General features: G+C 43.5%; 1 protein-coding gene across 1 annotated transcript in view; it reads right to left on the bottom strand.

Moving 5' to 3' along the window:
- Nucleotides 1-102: 102 nt before the first annotated feature.
- The window catches only part of PDE8B (phosphodiesterase 8B), an 87,472-nt gene continuing 66,273 nt past the window's right edge, over nucleotides 103-21,301 (bottom strand). The window contains exons 11-22 of the mRNA XM_067315268.1: nucleotides 20,692-20,743; nucleotides 14,644-14,721; nucleotides 12,914-12,990; nucleotides 11,563-11,727; nucleotides 10,628-10,673; nucleotides 10,059-10,194; nucleotides 7,605-7,803; nucleotides 6,745-6,962; nucleotides 5,616-5,751; nucleotides 2,663-2,830; nucleotides 947-1,076; nucleotides 103-396 (exon numbers count right to left, since the gene is read on the bottom strand). Coding sequence (XP_067171369.1) covers nucleotides 281-396; nucleotides 947-1,076; nucleotides 2,663-2,830; nucleotides 5,616-5,751; nucleotides 6,745-6,962; nucleotides 7,605-7,803; nucleotides 10,059-10,194; nucleotides 10,628-10,673; nucleotides 11,563-11,727; nucleotides 12,914-12,990; nucleotides 14,644-14,721; nucleotides 20,692-20,743 — 1,521 coding nt within the window. The 3' untranslated portion in view covers nucleotides 103-280. The remainder of the gene's footprint in view (nucleotides 397-946; nucleotides 1,077-2,662; nucleotides 2,831-5,615; nucleotides 5,752-6,744; nucleotides 6,963-7,604; nucleotides 7,804-10,058; nucleotides 10,195-10,627; nucleotides 10,674-11,562; nucleotides 11,728-12,913; nucleotides 12,991-14,643; nucleotides 14,722-20,691; nucleotides 20,744-21,301) is intronic.

The following is a 21,301-nucleotide window of genomic DNA, read 5'->3' as shown; positions in this document are numbered from 1 at the left end:
TGCATATTCAGTAGTAGAAATTAGCTTTAAAAGTACCTTTTCTGCCACTAAATGATAGTTCCAAAGAGTTCATACTCATCTCTGGATTACATACATACCCTTTATGAAAACATCTTTGTTGTAGAATTTAGAGCAACTTAAAAGTGATGGATAAAGTACTTCCTTCTTGCTGCAGTCTTTAGTTCACTTGATAGGAAAACACCATCCTCTTGTATCCGAGTTAGTAAGTGATTCACAGTGAAACTGGTAGATCAAGAGGTCTGTTTTTCTTGCCTTAATGTCAGTTGTTGTTTTCCGATGGAAGCCTGAGACTCTTGCACTTTAACTCATCTAATGTTTTCCAGTGTTTATAGTTATTAGCCAAGTGTTGCATCAAAACAGGCAGATGTGCAAATGCTGAAATGAACAGGAGGAAACAGTTGTACTAGATCTATATAGAATGGGCAGCACAACAGTGCAACCTTGCCTGCATCTGAAATTCACATTTTACTAATCTCTTCTGCTCTTTCAGTTGTAAGTTAATGCTAAGAGGGAAAATTCTATTCTTTTTTGGTCTGTTCCTTTTTAAGCAAATCCCTTTCTTAAAGTATGGTGACTGTCACATTATTCTAGCACAAAACCACCGTAATCTCATTTTTCTGCTGTTCAAAGAAATACTTTGTTAAAGGAAAAAAATAGATGAAAACTTAGTTTTAAGCCACTGCTCCTTCCTTCTTTACATAGATCATCTGGTAAGTATTTAACTTCTGTGAAGTTTGTACTGTGTACAGTGAAACCAGCTTCAACAGAATCATTGCTCAGGTTCTATGTATTGTAGCATATTGAATGCTTATATATACAATTACTGCCCCTGGGAAAAATGGAATAATCACCAGCTTGCAATAATTAGTTTTAAGCTATAGAAATTTCTGCCTCAGAGCCAGGAAGAAAAAACAGAACTACTTACCATCCCACGCATCGAACATATCTGTTATAAAATAATCAATGAAGGAAATCTGAGACTTGGGTATGCTGCAGGTGTTTCTATCAAATACTGGCATTACCACAGGCAGACCCTGTCTTTTCTCTTCATCAGTCTAAGAAAACAAAACTCCTGTTAGCCTCCAGCACTTTGCTGACTTTCACACTAGAATAGCAAAAGGCCAAGGGATTAGATGGATTACTTAAAACCAGCGCAGTAGGAGATCTGAGACAAAACTTAGAACCTCAGAAGTGAACTGCTGTAGTTTCATGTGCCCTATTTCTTCTGAAAGAGGGACTGAAATCATTCTCTCTTCCCTTCCACAAGTACTTCATTAGGGTAGTGCCACGATTGCTCTTAGCTCCAGTGAGACAGAACACACTCTAATCTGGTGATTAGGGCACAGCAGCTAAAAATGGACGATGGGGTTTTGGATTCCTTTAGTAGAGGACAGATTTGAATTCTCCTCCACATCTGGTGGTTGTTCCAAACTATTTATCTTTTAAGTAAGAGAGACGTTGTCACTACTTTCTCTGCTTGTGTCTTGTATAAGATTAATAGAAGTCAGACTATGCCCTTTAACTCTGTGCCCACAAATGGGAGAAGGTTGATTTTTTTTTTTTTTTCCTTTCCTTGCGCTCAGTAAGGTGGAGGAGCCAATCAGCTCAACAGTCTTAGTATCTAAGTACAAAAAACCATTTTAGTAGTTTAGGCACCAGAGTAGTCCCAAAAATTATCAGATGAGGTGAATGAAGAGCAGAACAGTTCTCAGCACCTCATACTACTGCTGGCAGACTCATACCAAAGATAGCCAAGTTAAAACTAGCTCATGACACCTTGACTGCTAAGGGGATACAACCTAAGTGACCTGTGTGCATCTTTCTTACCCAGAAAGCGATCAAATACTCAAAGGATTTACTCACTAGGATTAAAATGAAATTCAGACATATTCTAGGCTCTATCTACTACTTTTTTCAGTAATTACTATTGCACCTGCAATCTAAATTTGGATGGTAGGTGTGCCCCACTTTTCTGTCTCTCCAGTTGTAGCTGCTAATTTCCACATTAGTGGCAAATAAAAAACTAAGAGTCTACCAGTTGTTCAAAGAGCTAAAAGAGTATTTAACTTTCAGGAAACTAGTGCATTTGTGTTAGAGAAATTGAATATTAAGAAATATTCAGTTCTGTTCTTAAGGATCCCAGGTGATAAACATTGCCCATATGCCTGCAGTACTGGACTGCCATATCATCTGCCTCCTGTGACCACAGTTCAGGTACTGGCCTGGAAGAGAAAAGGCCAGCCCAATGATTGAGTTGAGTGGTTCACGAGGCACAGAATCGTTCCTCACACTCTCTTCAGGGAAGGGATTTGGGACTAGAACCTGTAACAGTGATAGGCTTGAACTGTAGCCAATTAAATGGATTAATATTAGTCAAATAATTTTGTTTGGCCAGTCAGAGAATGTTAAAACTGTAAAACCTCCTTTCCACCATTTGGTACTGCAAACTTCAGGATAAACTTAAACTAGCTAACTTTGACTGACTGACTGGGATAAATTCTTCTGCATGAAAATGAGGGGCTGGTTCCAAGTGGGGAAGAAAAGCATGTTTGGACTCTATAACAAGGCCAGGTAGATGTCATGTGGACTAGCAGACCAGCTGACATGCATTTTCTCAGTGGAAAAAAAAAAATACACATACCTGTGCAAAATACTCTTCAGAAATCCTTTCTGCCCATTCAATACATAGCTCTAGGGGGCGACATGGATTTGCTACATCTGCACACTTAATCATCATGCGCTTGATCAGTGTCTGGTTATCTGGAAAATTCTTGATATTGGCTGTACATTCACAGTCGCTGCCTTCACGCTGTAACAGAGTCAGTTATAAGGGTTGGTGGCCCGCATCCCTGCTGGCACAAGTAAATGCATCATTATTACTAGCTCTACAGCAGTTAGGTAGGAAGAAGGCACACTGTGTGTGCGTGCGCGCGTGGCTGCTGAGCTGCTGTCACTGCGACATGTTTAGCTTTAGGGGTGGTGACAGCAGGGGCTGTTTCGCTTACCTGAGTTTTTACAGTTAGGTTCCATGCACAGATGAGAAAACTGAGGCAGGCACAGAGGGTAAACTGACTTGTAGAATTGCCTGTGTTTCTTTTAGAGGCAGAAAAGCAAGTCTGTGCCATTCAGTTTTAGTATGTTCTGAAATAAAAAATATCTTCTGTGCCTTTTTTGTGCTGGATTTTGAACATAGACCAGGAATAGTTTTTTGGCCTTAGGTGCATCTTGGCTAACCTATGAGCCTAACAGTTGGAAAATGCAAGAGCGGCAGACTGATTGCAGTAAAATACAGGACTGCTTAGTGATTGCTCTGGAGAGAGGGTGGAAGAGACAAAATTTGTTACAAGTCTGCTGTGGCATCATCTTCTGGATCTTGAGCAGCTTAGAAGGGCACAGGTATATTACATTCCGTATTGAGTAATAAAAAGCCTCCACCTCAGCTCACCATGGCATTAATACTATTTTCAAAATAATATATTTTTGTAATTATGGCTTCCCTTTGCTGCTAAGTTAACTCTGAATCAAAAATTGAACACCACTGCTAAATTAATGCCTTTGTGGTTTATGGGGAGATATTTTGCAGTGACTCTTGCCAATTGGGGCATTAATCTTCTAACTTTATGTTTAACAGTTAGTTTTTTTCAGCATGGGTAGTCCAGCAAAGAGCTGCCAAATTAGACCTGCTTCTTAACTGCTGCTCAAGATCAAAAATAGGAAGAGGCACCATTAACAATAAGGAACAGAACAAACTGCTACTAGGAAAAAAAAAGGTTGGTAATAGGAGTAGCTTTGTGCTGCAGTTTTATTGCTCTCCAACTCTTGTACATTTTTAAAATAACCTCTGCTCTAAACTGGTAAAATAAAGTGAATCAAAGAAAATGCTTTCTATAGCTTAAAAGTGCTGATTTCAGGGGAATGCGTGGAGAACATTTAAATGCACCTTAGCAACTGCTAGAGCAAATGCATTATTGGGATAAAAGGGAGATTCCCAGAAATGTGTTGAGAGCTTGGGAATGCTGTGGTTGTGCATCTAAGTCCTACAGGACCACTTAGGAAACAAAGATTTTAAAAGGAGGGGAGGTAGGGAAACAATTCAGAATATGCTTAAGCTATGAGAGGGAGAAATGAACTGCGGTCCAAGAACCCAGACTTCCCAGTGCCACCTCGGGGGGCATAAAAAGAAACTGAGAGGCTCACAGCAAGCTGGGGTCCGGTGCACAAGCAAGTACAGAGAAACCCGAAGTGGCTAATTCTACACAAAGAGGCCTGCCGATGTGGACATTTCTTTTCTGCTTGCTTGGAGCTGAAGTGGAATCTCTGCTGTCCTGGCTTAGCCTATACTGCAACAGAAACCCCATGTAATACAGTGCTACGAGATGTGCTGGGAGCACAACGCAGAAACAGCGATAGAGCCGCCCCTGGTTGATTTGGACAGGCTCCACCGTGCCCCAGGAGTGCCCAGACCCTGCCCTCTGTGCGGTGGGCGTCCTGGCACTACGAAGGATCGAGCTACCTCAGGCGCAGTGCCACACGCAGAGCCCTCAGGAGCCTGGGAGTGCTGGGCAGGACAGTGCCAAGTCTCCACAGAGCCAATTAAGTTCAGCAGCATTTGTGACTTCCAGCTCAAACTGCTGTGAAAATGGAGCTCAGCTCTCCCTAGAAGCAGGTTAGCTAAGCTGATGTAATGCTATTCCTAAAGCCATAAACCACCTCCTGTCCCGACTGGTTTCTGCACCCATTACAGTCTACAGTGTAAATGGTCCAGTTATGGAGAACTGACTGAAGCTATTTTTTTTTATTTTTATACTATTGACCTTCAATCTCATCTGATTTTTTTCAGTGCTTCTAACAAAGCACTGTTTTCACTAAGCAGGGATAAGATGATCTCTGCTTAGGTGGGTAACACTGCCCTAGAGAAACTGGTCAGACACTGAGCGCTCAACCTTGAGAAGCAACGACAGAAGCTAAAGAAGGGCCTGGGCTGGGGAACCCAGCAGCATCTCAGGAAATAGCCCTGGCTGGCTATGGAGCAGTAGGGTGCAAGTAACTGATGGGAATAAGGCACAGACACCTATTGGTGCAGGCAGGAATGGGGCAGGGTTCTGGGTGGAGAGGTCTCGAGAAGCGATGGAGTCACGGCACATGGTGGGCAGCTTCCAGACGACACCGCAGTGCGCCTGTCAGCGCAGGGTCCCGGTTACAGCCTCCACAGAGGTACCAGCTGGCTCAGGCAAACCCCACCGTTCAGAAGCATGATACCACGTGTGTAACTGTAGGCACAAGTGCCAGCTTGGCACCATGCCCAGAACTTCGCATGCACGAAAGCCTCAGTCTCCATGTTTTGTGAACACAGGATAGCTTTGAAAGCAAGGCTTGTAAAAGGAAGTGTTTAAATCTGCTCAGGGCACAGCCATTATAGAAAACATTGAAAAACTGAAGTATTTTCTCACACTCGGAGGCGTGAGGTCAAAAATTCAATTGTTTTTCGGGCATTACCACAACAGAAATCAATACAACATGAATGAAAACAATACTTAAAGTTGTCTTGGAAAACTTCACCAAAATGCCTAAAGGGGTGCCCTGCTGGCACTTACATGTGAGCTGCTCTCCTCAGACGCCATTGGCTTGTTGATGCTGTTCACAAATTTGTTCACATGCTCAAAGTGCTTTGTCATCTCTGTTGCCAAAACCATATCAATAATGGCCTGGCGCAATGTCCGATAGTGATTTCTAGGAAAGAAAAATATTTCTTGCTCACAAGCTTGCCAGACAGAACTCTGCCCTTTCCTTGTCCCTTTCCAGAGAGCGCTGCAAAACACGGCTTGGGGGCTGCAGCCACACGAGCAGCTTCCTTAAAAATTATGAACAGTCTGGGGCTGGAGGAATGGACTAAATCACTCCTCTAGTTCCTCCAGCCCTGAATTCCTGTACTGCCTTTATTCTGTTATTTTTACCTGATGAAAAGCAATTCCCTGAAGTCAAATAAAAATTACAATTCTATTTCAAAATGCTGTAATACTGGGACAATTTCTCCAGGAATGGCACCAACACATTTCCATTGTACTGCATGTTAGCGTTGAACTCTACTTAAAACTCAGAATTTTTCTTTTTAAAAAACAACAATGTTATGTGGGGTAGACAAATCCATTAGCTGTTAGTGTCAGGCCCTGATTCCTTTTCCTCCCACCCTGCCCCTGCACAAGCTACACTGACACGATGGCAGCCCCCAGGTCATGGGTATGCAGAGGAGTAGGGGGCTGCTGTGTCTCCCACAGCTTCACCTCCCTCCCCTCAACATGTGACTGCAGCAGCGACAGTAAGCATGGGCTGCGCACAGGCACAGCACACAACACCTGGCTGCTTGAGTGACAAACATGCCCAAAAAGCCATTCCCTGGCTCCTGCAATGAGAAGGCAGTGCACCAGATGCAGCCTTGAGGCTTCCAATTGGACCGTGCCACTGTAATCCATAAAAGCATCTCTGTATGCTTCCAAACAATATAAAACATGCAATGCTACCAAATGCAGAGCATGGGGAAAAATTAAAGCCTTTTTAAAACTAATGTCTACATAGGTTTCGGGAAGAGGTTGCATATTAATTAATGTGCCTATTCAAATAGCATCTTCTGTACTGGAAAGTAGCTCTCAATCCCCATGAAACTAAACCCCCAAAATAACCAGTCCAACACTCCCCCCCTTCCCTTCCCTTCTACAGCAGACTCACCTATCAATATTCTTGAAAATGTTGCATTTGCTGTCTTTAGCTGTGAGCTGAAATGCCAGTGCTGTGTGGTGACTCTCTAATACAGCAGTATCATTGTAAAGGACAGCTAATTCACTGCCTGCATTGCACAGGAAAGAGTTGGTCCGTCCAGGGTGATCTACATCATGAATGGTGGCAGCTATTAATGCAGCCACCTCATCTAAATGGTCAAGGCTTCCCTACAGGAGAGAGGAAAATCATCATATGTCACAAAAATCAATAAAATCTGATCATTTCCATGTACCCATAACCATGCAAGTGTGTAAGCTTGAGTGCAGGGATCCTACCTCTTTGTAATCATTTTCCACTCACTGTGCAGCAAGATTACCCTCACTCAGGCCCTCCCACCCCATCCTCACCCAAACTCTGTTTCCTTAATGAAGCTTTTCACTGTGCCATCACCTAAGCAACAGCTCTACATTGCATCCTCTTGTAGGTGTCCTTCCACTTTGTGCGTTTGTCTGAATGAGACTCTGTATTCCTACAGAGCTTGTGCCTCTTGCAAAGCTTTATAAAGAACTAACAGTCAGTTACCAAAAGATAAAAAAGAAGCATTTTTTTCTATTGTTGCCAGTTACAAATATAAATTCCTTCCTCACATGAATGGGCTCTTTAGAGAAACTTGGTGGGCCTGCATGCATCACAGGAAAAGGCTTCAAGGGTAGAGCAACTTTATGAAGCCAGGACCATTATTTATATAAATATTTGACTTTTGAATGACAAATCTAAAATGGCAGTGCCATAGCTGCAGGTGTTCAGGCTGGCACCTGAGCAAACACACCGAAATCCTCACCCAAAGGACTCTTAGGTGATAGTTATACCTTAACTCTCTCCTTGCCAAGAAAGAACGCTGTTGCATGCAGGACATCAGCTGCATGCGTGGAGTTGTGGTAGGAGTTGGAGGAATGGTAGTTAGCTTCAATCATCTGCAGCCAGGCTCGTAGTGTTGCTTCTGAACAGTTTAAAAACTCAGCGACCCCAAACCGAGCAAAAACTTTTAGGCCCAAATAAACTAATGGCCTGGAAAATCATAGAAGAAAATTATACCATCATAAAACACAAAGTTCTGAAAGATGATGCCTTTCAACAGAGAAATCAACAACACCTTAAACGCATTAAATGCATAACATTCCTCTTCAGGACACCTTCTGAACACACTATTAAAAAAAAAAAGAGGGGGAATGGAAAAAAAATCTTACTTGCACATTTATAACCTCTAAAAAGCTTAGCCAACAAGGTTACAAATTATTACAATTTACCATCCTTTCAGACATTATTATAATGTTTTGCAGAAATGGCAAAGTTCCATTGCAGCATCACCAATTACTGTGATTTTATTTTAAACCTTTTGCTGCCTAACATAAAAATTTATTAAAAGCTTGGTTCTTGTGTCTTGTAATTATTTGTCAATCAATCAAAAATACATTTTTTCTGCAAAGAAGAAACAAACTTGAAACATGACCCAGGCACATTCCGAAGCCTAAAAAGCCACAAAACAAAGAGCCAAACATTTACTGTTTTAAATAACATTGTGACTTTATGGGGTCCAGACTCCTAACCCTGAATATTTAAAGCTGGTAATATACAAGGTATATTGATGTTTCTTGCAGAAGCTCTGAGCATCAGGTCACTATTTCATGTAAACTGTTCCAGCTTTAGCAGGACTGGATCTCTTTCTAGAAATGAGACAGGAGTCTGTCAGAGACAAAAAAAAAAGTTTGCACTGGGAGTACTAACAGGCAGCAGGTGAGAGAGAGAGAGAGAGAGAGTGTGCACGTGTGTGTGTGTGTGCGTGCGCATGTATGTTAATGTCTGAAATTGAACTTCTGAACTCTCAAGCAGAAGCCTGCAACTTGCTAGCCACACCTGGTACAGGCTGGACTAAACCAAAGTGGCACTTCCTGAATCCCTCAGTTAATAAAGAGACATGAGACAGAAGCACCACTTTGCAGGCTGATTGCGCGTCATCCTTCTCCACACAAACTATTTAAATTGGGAAAACCAGGGGCTTGGGATTCTGGAAAGAACTGGTGCTGAAAAAGAAGGTGCCCAAACAGAAGGGGTCTTGGAAAGAAAAAGGGGGCCTAGAAACAAGCAGGTGAAGCTCCTGGCTGGAGGAAGGATCCTGGGAGTGGGGGAAGATCCTGCAGATCCAAGCGCTGCATGGAGGTGAATGCTGGAGATGCCCAGGCACCTTGGCCAGTGAGGCCTGAGACTGGCAACTGCGAGCGGCTGCACAGCACAGATGGGCTTCACTTTGTGCCCAACTTTCCCAGACCACCAGTGATCTCCCTGCTGGGGAGGGAAGGTGGGTAATGCTGGCAGAGGGGAGCAAGTGCGTGAAATAAGCAAGTGTGGTAAAAGCTCTCATCTCAGTAGTTCTTAAATCCAGATCCACTACAGGTTGTCATTTATTTACAGTCTTGCCCGTGACAGAATCACATGTATCTGTCACAATTTTTGTTCCTGCAAGATGCCCTACAGAGCTCCTGAGCTGAGAAGAGCAATAACCAAAAGCCAACATCTACAAATTAAAACCAGACAAATGCAAATTCATAAAACAGACACCTTCTTTAAACAGACAAGGTGACTAACCTCTGGGACATAATACCAGAGAGCTGTTAGTCACCCCAGTTCCTTGCATCTTGGAATCAAAATCACTTTTCTCTCTGGATGACATGTTTATTTTTATGATCTGTATGAGACCAAATATACTGGTGCCTCCTTTCGTCACAGTCTTCAAAAATCTCAGGCTCTCTTGGCCCTTTAACTGGTTTGTCCCCCATCCCAATCTTCCAAGCCATAATCAAAAGCCGTAGCTGCCCCAGAGCTGCTTAAATCATGGGGGATGAAGTGAGTGGCTTGCTTTTTCCAGCAAGACTATTTGTGCAGGAGCAGAAAAAGGAGCACCTGTGGGACATCCAGAATGTAACACCACCAGTCCATGCCAAACAGTGTCACCTGGATAGAGTAGATGGGGTACAGACAAGCAAAAAATTGAAAAGGAAACAATTGTGAAGGGCTGTAGATGCTGTCAGGAAAGACAACAGTCTGCATGGGGTTCTTCAGTGCCTGTGCATGCATCCTGACCACAGTGTGTGTGTGGCTTGTATAAATGGGACAAGTAATATCAACACACACACGCACAAAAAAAAAAAGGAAGATTGCTCTCACAGATTTGCTATATCTTGCTTCAGTTCTTCCAGAGCAAAGCACTTTCTGCCACAGCACCTCAACAGCTTTATTAGAGGCACCCAGGGAAAGGGGTCCAGTACCTTTTATTTGTAACAGCCTCTAATTCAAAAATATTGAAGTCCCAGCTTTCTTCATTACCCAGGAGCTGCGCGATACAAGGTGGAACATCATTGATGGTAATTGGCACTGAAAGGTGACTATGGCTCAGGTTCATATCTGTTGAAATGGAATGTGAATTACAACACTTCTGGATTTTATTCCGCATGTAGAATTCAATTTAGAAAACAACTCTTTTTTCAAGACAAAATCTAGTTGGAAAAAATCTGTAAAAACCTACAGTATCTATGGTTTATATTATTATATGTTATTTGGACATACACCAAAAAGAACAAACAAATTGGTGATCATCTCTTTGAGTGAGAACTTAGTTATTTTTTAGTTTGATTTTCTGCATTTTAAAATGTGTTATTTTAATCATTTTAACCTGCTTCAACTCCGAAATAGACACAATCCAGCACTTGTTCTACAGTCACTTAGACAACCATTTCCAAAGATTTATGCCACACTGCAAACTAGCACAGCTCTCTACATCATCATCATCTGCAAATGAAGTAACACCGGTAAAGGGGAGTTTAAAATGGCAGCTTACTCTTAGAAAACACATACTCATTTCCTGACAGTCTTCTCAAGCCATCCTGAAATAAGCAAAGATGCAAGTTTTAGACAAACACAGTACACATGCATGATTAATTGTAAAAACACGACATGCATTTTCTCTTCAGGCACTGGGTATTGAGAACATTACTCCTACTGTAGTGTCATAAGCACCATCTTTGTTTTGAGGTCTTCCACTACACAACAAGAAGGTTGTAAATTCCAGCTGCGTCTTCTCTGATTTGGCAAGTTTGACAGAAGTGATAACTGCTTTCAACTGGACTCCAGAAAAGAGATCTGATACAGTCTACAGTGTACTGTACAGTGTACTGCCCTCCTTGCTCCTTTTATTGGTGTCTGCAGGACTTTGTCATTCACATTAACTAATACAATTTATTTTTCATTTTCTTTATATTAATTTGACACAGATCAGCTCAGTGTTCATCAAAAAACAAGGTAATCTATGATGAAATCTAATCTAATCTCTCTCTGTAAGGCAGTGTTGCTACTGTTAGGAAACTAAAGTTAGAACCTGAGGAAAGTAAAACTCAGTTTTACTGTTCTCACCTAATTGTTGGGTACAGCAGATGTAGAGCAATCCCTCTAATGCAGCATCTAAGCTCCTAGGGCTTCTAAAAAGTATCTCCTTGAGACAAAGCAGATTAGATGATACAGTTTCTAGTGGTATCCAAGTTCACTTATATATGAGGATGAAAGCATCCAGTGGACTAACACATTGCCATAATATACCTTACTACATCTTGGTGCTTATTGTTGGTAGAGAGGCCAAAATACTAAGCAGTGAAATTGTGATGAATTGCAACCTCTCCCTCCCACTGCTTGAAAACTTTTAGCCCAGAAGATCACTGAACAGTGATGCAGGACACTAGTAGCAGTGACTTTACTTTATTCTTTACTCATTTTACTTACAGTCATCAGACCTCCAACAAGATCACTTGTGTGAGGATCTTCATCTTTGGTACCTAGTTGAGGGGAGTAAAGTTCTGTTGTCCGCAAGATTTCCAGAACTCTGTCCAAGGCCTCTGCTACTGTGATGGGGCTGTTCTCCTGGGCAGCATTAATTATATTAATAACCTGAAAGCAGATTAGGGAGGTGGGTTAGGAAGAGTGAGTGCCACATTTTTCTTTTCTTATTACAAAATCTTACTGTTGGCAAAATCTTTATGTTATGCTACTTCCCACTTAGTAAGTCCTATGTAATTCCCCCTAACCCTCTGAGTACAACCATGAAAATGAAAATTTGTGCTTTGATTCCCAGCTACCCAGCTACTGTTTGTAACTGGCAAACTCCTATGAAGGGGCAGCAGAAGGGAGGGTGCAAAATATCTTAAGCAGTCCCAGATGGATGGACCAACAACTGGCCATGTCATAGTCCTTCAACATAGGCAGGGCTGCTCAGACCCAATCAAATAGTCCCTAGAGAATAAAAGGACTGCTGGACAGGATTCAGATATCCTGATATTGGATGTAAAGGCTTTATTTATTCAATATGGAAAGGAAGGGCAGAGAGCAGCAACAACCAGGCTATGGCTGAGGGAGAAAACGATGGCTCTTTCCTGCCTTCCACAATGCATCTCAGCTGCAAATCGGAAAATCAGCAATGACACAGCAGCACTAGGACTGAGAGGAATAAAGCCCCAGTGTCCTCTCTAGCAACCAGAAGCTGCTCTAGGGGTACTACAGACCTCCCTGCATGTATGTGAAGATCCTGAGGGTGAAAGAAAAGGAAAGGAACTAGTTGCTTTATCAGGCAGGTTGGTGCTTGGAGGCAAAGGGCTTGAAGATGGGAAGAGAAGATGGGGAGAAAAAAAATGACTTGCGGGTGGAAGATGGCAGGCACCCTGGTTTGTGGGAAGGGTGAGTAGGCAGCTGGTTTGGAACAGCAGAATTTGGGTAAAACATGTGGAGAAGAACAAGTACAGGAAAGTGGGTGACGGAATGTGGTGTAACAGCAGAGACTGTTGGAAGCACATGTCCTCCTGCACATGCACAGCCCAACAGAGTAGGGTCCTCTTCCTGCCACAAGCAGTGTAGCTGAACAAACATAGCAAGGTCACCCTTCCTCATGACTATGACTAGGAATGAGATGCAGAAAGTTGGAAGGAAAAAAGAAAATGAGGATTGATTTTAATTATTCTGTTAGATACAAGGTGCAGTATATATAATCCCTTGGCTGTAAATACTGCCATTAATGATGTATTTCCCTATAAGAGCAACTCTAAAATCCAAGTTTGTGGAGAAAGCAATGCTCAGGACTCACCTTTGTGATAGGAGCTTCTATTGTCATTGAGTGGATTCTTGCCATCGAAGAGTACCGACGGGTCTGCAAACTTGGGGCTGCCATTAAAGAGAGCACTGTTTACACGCTGCAGAGTGTAAATCATATGATGCCATTTCAAGTGTGCCAAACACTGTCATTAGGGAACAGCATGACAGAATCCAGGCTCGTCTCCTATTTCTCCCGTATGTCCCCTTCTGCCACTTCTCTCTTTACTGTTTCATTTCTCACAGTGGTACCTGTCTCCTTTGCAGCCACCTCTCACTTCCACTGTCAGTTTTTCTATCCATCCTTCACTCCAGCTATGCTCCTTCATGCCCAGCACTTGCCACTCTCCATTTGTTTGCAAATGGATCTCTGCATGCCATGGTTTGTCCTGTGAGAGTGTGTGCCCATCTCACCCCAGTGATGGCAGCTGCTCAAATGAAACCCATTACTGCTCCCTGTAAGCTGTCCTTCTTTCACTGTATACTGTGGCAAAAAGAAATCTCTGCCACCATCTCAGCCTGGCAGCCAACCACAAATGGGATCAGGAGCAGAAGTGCTGTTCTCAAGTAACCAGTAGCAATAGATTCCTTCATGTGCCACTGTCTACTGAAATCAAAACACTATCTATGGAGCACAAGCTGCAGCTTTCCAAGGCAGGTGGAACTGGTGCTTCACCATACGCTCCTTAAAACAAACACACACACACACACACACAGAATCACAGAATCACAGAATCACTGAGGTTGGAAGGGACCTCTGGAGATCATCTAGTCCAACCCCCCCTGCTCAAGCAGGATCACCTAGAGCACGTTGCACAGGATTGCATCCAGGTGCGTTTTGAATATCTCCAGAGAAGGAGACTCCACAACCTCTCTGGGCAACCTGTTCCAGTGCTCTGTCACCCTCACAGTGAAAAAGTTTTTCCTCATGTTCAGATGGAACTGTCTGTGTTTCAGTTTGTGCCCGTTGCCTCGCGTCCTGTCGCTGGGCACCACTGAAAAGAGTCTGGTCCCATCCTCTCGACACCCTCCCTTAAGATACTTGTACACGTTGATAAGATCTCCTCTCAGCCTTCTCTTCTCCAAGCTAAACAGGCCCAGCTCTCTCAGCCTTTCCTCATAAGAGAGATGCTCCAGTCCCCTAATCATCTTTGCGGCCCTTCGCTGGACTTGCTCCAGTAGTGCCGCATCCCTCTTGTACTGGGGAGCCCAGAACTGGACGCAGTACTCCAGATGTGGCCTCCCCAGGGCTGAGTAGAGGGGGAGAATCACCTCCCTCGACCTGCTGGCAACACTCTTCCTGATGCACCCCAGGATGCCATTGGCCTTCTTGGCCACAAGGGCACATTGCTGCCTCATGCTTAACTTGGTGTCCACCAGCACTCCCAGGTCCTTCTCCGCAGAGCTGCTTTCCAGCAGGTCACACACTCACACACACACACACACACACACACACACACACCCTCTCTGCTGCAGCAAGCCCCTCCTCTCTGTAAAGGCACCATGCACTGCCATGCATCTTATAGTGACATGGATGCTCATGATGGGGCAATGATTTACAATTCAGAATAAAGAGATTTTTAAGAAGTTACAAGAAACTAGAGAAATCTCTGTTTAATCAGCTGCGAATCTGTCTGGCTCCCCTTTCACTCTGCATTTCTATTGCCTAGGGCAATTACATTATTTATTTCTAACCTTTCTTTTGATAGGTTTCTATTTTCTTACCATCACTACTTTGAGATGTTATTGACTTAACATCAATCGAGTCTTTTCTTCTGTTCTTGCATCTGAAGGAATAGGATTCTGTAAATACAAAACAAAAGCTTTAAAAATGTGTCTGTAATAAATACTTCTACAGCCTCCTCCATCCTAAAAATTACAAAGGTTAAATGATCTCAGCGTCACATAAGGCAGGGAAATATTGTAATGTCTACACTTCAGAACAAGGGACTGAGACATAAACTAAGTATCTATCAACTTATAGCAACTTGTCTAAAGTCACCTGGGAAGTTGTTTCTCAGGAAAGGCAAGACAATTTACTGAACAGCAGACTCACTTCACCTAACTTTAGCTGCCTAAAAGCAGCAGTCTTTCAGATTGTCTTTGTCTAAGGTAGTTGTCAAAGATGCCTCTAAATTAATGGGGACAGGCTGGGGCACAACCACAGAACAGTTCAGTCTACTTTAGGAGATGTCTAAGGTAGGTGGGTTGAATCCCTCCTGCAAATTCCTTTTGCGCTGCACTGACCACTGAACAAGTAAGTTTTCAGGATTATGTACCTTTAGCTGCCTAGAAATTTGGCTAAGTGAGAAAACTCCCACCTTGGAAGCCCAAGTACAAGAACTATTCTAGCCTCCTCATACTCAGACAGCTTTCGCTTTTTATTTCAATAATTATTTGTATTTTGAGTTTAAGACAAATCCAACACAATGACAAGGATTATTTATAATCTATTTAGTCACTGCCAAAATTAACTGCACACCAAGCTGTCATTCTTGGAACTGCCGTTTAGTGAAACAAGAGAAATCATCACACCCAGACAGATGCAAAAGCCAGATGAAACTTACTCATACAAATGCCTGGACAGATTCTCAATAAATAAGTTTCAATTGTCTCTAAAACCTTACAGTCTGCATGCTCTCTTATGTTTATAAAAACAACAATCCCAGATATCTATGCATCCCTTTGCAAGGGTCTCTAAAGTGCCTATTCCCAGACTATCTGAAATGTCACTCAAAGATCAGAGACCACAGAAAGCTTTCAAAAGGAGGTAACTATTGGCCTGTACACCAATGCACGCAGCTTGGGGAACAAACAGGAAGAACTAGAGATATGTGTGTGGTCGCAGGGCCATGATCTCATTGCCATTACAGAGACATGGTGGGATAGCTCGCATGACTGGAGTGCTGCCATGGATGGCTACGTGCTTTTTAGGAAAGACAGGCCAGGAAAGCGAGGTGGTGGAGTTGCTCTTTATGTGAGAGAGCAACTGGAATGTATTGAGCTGTGCCTAGGGGTGGATGAAGAGCGAGTCGAGAGCTTATGGGTAAGGATCAAAGGGCAGGCTAGCATGGGGGACACTGTTGTGGGTGTTTACTACAGGCCACCTGATCAGGATGAGGAAGTTGATGAGGCCTTCTACAGACAGCTGGAAGTAGCCTCACGATCCCAGGCCCTGGTTCTCATGGGGGACTTCAACAAACCCGATATCTGCTGGAAAGACAACACAGCTAGGCACAAACAGTCCTGGAGGTTCCTGCAGAGCATCGGTGACAACTTCTTGACACAGGTGGTGGAGGAGCCAACAAGGAGAGGTGTGCTGCTGGACCTTGTACTAACAAACAAAGAAGGACTGGTTGGAGATGTGAAGGTTGGGGGCTGCCTTGGCTGCAGTGACCATGAGATGGTGGAGTTCAGGATCCTGCGAGGAGGAGGCAGGGCACCAAGTAGGATCGCAACCCTGGACTTGAGGAGAGCAAATTTTGGCCTCTTCAGGGACCTACTTGGAGGAATCCCATGGGTTAGGGCCCTAGAAGGAAGGGGGGTTCAAGAGAGCTGATTAATATTCAAACATCACTTCTTCCAGGCTCAAGAGCGGTGCATCCCTATGAGTAGGAAGTCAAGCAAAGGAGGCAGGAGACCTGCATGGATGAGCAAGGAGCTCCTGGCAAAACTCAACCAGAAGAAGGAAGTATACAGAAAGTGGAAAGGGGGACAGGCCACTTGGGAGGAATATAGGAATGTTGTCAGAGTATGCAGGGATGCGATGAGGAAGGCTAAAGCCCGTTTGGAATTGAATCTGGCTAGAGATGTCAAGGACAGCAAGAAGGGCTTCTTCAAATACATCAGCAGCAAGAGGAAGACTAGGGAAAATGTGGGCCCTTTGCTGAATGGGGTGGGTGCCCTGGTGACGAAGGATACAGAGAAGGCAGAGCTACTGAATGCCTTCTTTGCTTCAGTCTTTACTGCTCAGGCCAGCCCTCAGGAGCCCCAGATCCTGGAGGCAAGAGAGAAAGTCTGGAGAGAGGAAGACTTTCCCTTGGTGGAGGAGGAGTGGGTTAGAGATCATTTAAGCAAACTTGTCACCCACAAATCCATGGGCCCTGATGGGATGCACCCACGAGTGCTGAGGGAGCTGGCAGATGTTATTGCTAAGCCACTCTTCATCATCTTTGAAAGGTCATGGAGGACAGGAGAGGTGAGCCTGAGGACTGGAAGAAAACCAATGTCACTCCAGTCTTCAAAAAGGGCAAGAAGGAGGACCCAGGGAACTACAGGCCAGTCAGCCTCACCTCCATCCCTGGAAAGGTGATGGAGCAGCTCAGCCTGGAGGCCATCCCAAGCATGTGGAGGACAAGAAGGTGATCAGGAGTAGTCAGCATGGCTTCACCTAGGGGAAATCATGCTTAACCAATCTGATAGCCTTCTATGATGGAATGACTGGCTGGGTAGATGAGGGGAGAGCAGTGGATGTTGTCTACCTAGACTTCAGCAAGGCTTTTGACACTGTCTCCCAGAGCATCCTCATAGACAAGCTCAGGAAGTGTGGGCTAGATGAGTGGACAGTGAGGTGGATTGAGAACTGGCTGAATGGCAGAGCTCAGAGAGTTGTGATCAGTGGCACAGAGTCTAGTTGGAGGCCTGTAGCTAGCGGTGTCCCCCAGGGGTCAGTACTGGGTCCAGTCTTGTTCAACTTCTTCATCAATGACCTGGATGAAGGCACAGAGTGCACCCTCAGCAAGTTTGCTGACGATACAAAACTGGGAGGAGTGGCGGATACACCAGAGGGCTGTGCTGCCATTCAGAGAGACCTGGACAGGCTGGAGAGGTGGGCGGAGAGGAACCTCATGAAGTTCAACAAAGGCAAGTGCAGGGTCCTGCACCTGGGGAGGAATAACCCCTGGCACCAGTACAGGTTGGGGGTTGACCTGCTGGAGAGCAGCTCTGCGGAGAAGGACCTGGGAGTGCTGGTGGACACCAAGTTAAGCATGAGGCAGCAATGTGCCCTTGTGGCCAAGAAGGCCAATGGCATCCTGGGGTGCATCAGGAAGAGTGTTGCCAGCAGGTCAAGGGAGGTTATTCTCCCCCTCTACTCAGCCCTGGGGAGGCCACATCTGGAGTACTGCGTCCAGTTCTGGGCTCCCCAGTACAAGAGGGATGCGGCACTACTGGAGCAAGTCCAGCGAAGGGCCGCAAAGATGATTAGGGGACTGGAGCATCTCTCTTATGAGGAAAGGCTGAGAGAGCTGGGCCTGTTTAGCTTGGAGAAGAGAAGGCTGAGAGGAGATCTTATCAATGTGTACAAGTATCTGAAGGGAGGGTGTCGAGAGGATGGGACCAGACTCTTTTCAGTGGTGCCCAGCGACAGGACGCGAGGCAACGGGCACAAACTGAAACACAGGAAGTTCCATCTGAACATGAGGAAAAACTTTTTCACTGTGAGGGTGACAGAGCACTGGAACAGGTTGCCCAGAGAGGTTGTGGAGTCTCCTTCTCTGGAGATATTCAAAACGCGCCTTGATGCAATCCTGTGCAATGTGCTCTAGGTGACCCTGCTTGAGCAGGGGGGGTTGGACTAGATGATCTCCAGAGGTCCCTTCCAACCTCAGCGATTCTGTGATTCTGTGATTATGTGAAGAGTCAGAAACATCATAAAACCGATATCCTCAACATAAGGACAGAGCTACATATCCATGTTATAAGATAAATTTTATGTGATGTGTCTTTAACAAAATTAAATTTCATCCAATGCTCCAGAATTAAAAATATATCAATCTTAAAAATGATTGAAATACAGTTTCTGTGTTAAGAATTACTTTCTTTACCAAGAATTTACAAGTAAGTTTGGGTCTTTTTGTTTCGCTTTATACCATACTGGAGAAACTGAAAGCATTTTCCTCTGTTGCACTTTTGGTGCTTGTTGCAACTATCATGTAGGTTTATTCACTGAAGAGCTAGCCATAGCTAATACATGCTAAATTATTTTATTATTTTGTTCATTTATTTGGTAGGTCTCCTCTTTTAAACCCCTCTCCTGTGTTAACATACGCAAGAGTTTAACATAAGGCACTTGAGGGAGAGTGAACCCTTGGACATAAACACAGCTGCAGGGTGGTAGCAGACAAGATACTCCTTACATGTTAAATACCAACTAGCGAGTTGGAAGCTTTGCTAGTGCCACCTAGAGAGACACAGGTGCATAAAAGCTACTCTATGCCAGGCTACAGTTTTAGTTGCAGATTTCTCTTAAAAACTTATGTAAAAATTTATCCTTTTCTCGGTGAGTGAAATGTCTCCCCATCCAGATGTGTTGTGAAACACATCATCACAAACAGCAGGATACACGTGGATCACCGTACTACCCTCATAACATACTGGCATATGCCTTTAGATGGTTCTAGGCATTTATTCTTGCAGCATAGCCAATACCACAGCCATGTGACTTTAATGAGATAAAGTTGCCCGTTTTCAGTGTACCACAGTCATCAACATGACGTCAAGTCATGTGGCTTCCTAGTCTTGCTGAAATCTGTCACAATAACGACTGAATCTAAATGCCTCATGTAATCTGTAAAAGACATCAGTAAACTAATAACAGTTCTATTCCAGTGTTCTGCAATTTGATTCACAGGCATTCCCACCTTCCCCTGTCTGCAGACTCCACAACCAGGAAAGAAACAGTGAGAAAGAAGGATAGCATTTATTACAGAAGCACAGGAGCAAGCAAACAGTTCAACACAGCATGGATCAGTTCTAATGGCAATGAAGGTAATGAGAATAGCAAATTGCATATATTGTCTCTCCCCTGACCCCCATTATACTTTTGCACCACTAAGCTCTCCAGTGCTTTTACATACTCTTACGCTACTTCATTTAAAAAGTAGGAAATGTCAAGAGGTCACTTCCCACACGCTTTGATATGTTATGTTCTTCCATGTGAAAATCAGAAGCTGGCTGACAATGTGCAGCAACATGCCCACTGTTTCAGCGTGGGAAGGGCTTCAGGTGCTAAAGGGTAACAGGAATGAGAAACTATTCACTCAGAGTAAGGCAGCAATGCTGCATCTAGCTTAGATCAATAGAAGACCATTAAAAGCTCAAAAATGGCCTTTTATACCTCCTTCCTCAGGGAAAAGTGATATTCCAAACAGTACACAGCATTGGAGAAAGTGATTATCCCCTTATACTCAAAACATTTAGTAACTTCTGCAGATAGCTTTTGACTGAGAGCTCAAATGTGCTGTCTGCAAGTAAGCAAACCTGCCTGGGATACAGAGGGTGGTGCAGACACACAGCAACAACTCCATCATGCTCAGCACTGACTGGACATGAGCTAGCTGTGGCCTGGATACTACACCGGTATCTTAGCCCCATGCTGAGCCCAGACTAATAAGTCCTGCTGACATGTCATAAACTTGGAAACACTGTGGCAGATCTTCTGCTGGCATGAATCAGTACAGTTCCACATTTATTTCAAGCAGTAAGGGATACCAATTTACACCAGCTGTGGGAAAAGACACAGTGTTTTAATACAACCAAGGGCAATGCATCTTAACTCTGAACGCCGGGCAAGAGCTCTGCACAGTAGATGGAAATATTAATTTTACAAACCCAATTCATGGTGCATCATTAGAGCAGCTGGCATCAGTCACAGGCCATCTTTTTGGACCACAGACTTGACTCGACAGTGAAGAGAGAATTAATACCAACAAAGAAACTGTTGCCACTGTTTTAAGCATGCAAGTACGTGAAGGTAAATGATAATATTCTGACCTGACTGAGAATTGTCTCCTGTATACTTCTCATCACAGTGGCTCTTGTAGAGCTGAAGACGCATCAAGAGTAAAAAAAAAACATATGTAAGGAAAAATAATACAAAAAGATTTTAAAAGGGCAAAATTCAACACCATTCTTATTCAACATTTCCTGTTCCGTTATTTAAAAAAAATTGGTAAACTCTTCTTTAGGTGTAATTAGATATAGAGGACTAATATGAAAGTAAACAGACATACAATGCAGGAAATCACAAACACAATAGTGCTTTTATGTACTAAGTTCCTTTTTAATGCCTGTGTCTGTAGGAGAAATGACATTCATTTTCAAATAATGTTTTAAGGACAAATCTTAAATAAACCTAAAAGATTCCAGGAATAAAATGCAAAAAGAAAAAAGATTCTAAAAGGTTATTCATTCTTGCCCTTTGTACAGTTCTTAGCCTATTTAAGCCAATTTTACAAACATTCTCTCATGGATCTGTGATAAACTGGACAGTTCTCATAAAACAGAACCCCCCCCCCAGCAACTGGAGGATAGAGATAGGTATAATCCATCAGAACTGAGGGATCTTCTTTAATTCTGATTTTTAATCATCCCCATGAATGAA

Source organism: Apteryx mantelli, chromosome Z (genome assembly GCF_036417845.1).
Source record: "Apteryx mantelli isolate bAptMan1 chromosome Z, bAptMan1.hap1, whole genome shotgun sequence".
Classification (NCBI taxonomy): Eukaryota; Metazoa; Chordata; class Aves; order Apterygiformes; family Apterygidae; genus Apteryx; species Apteryx mantelli.
Note: the sequence above shows the minus strand (reverse complement) of the source record. Positions and strands in the feature narration are given on the sequence as shown.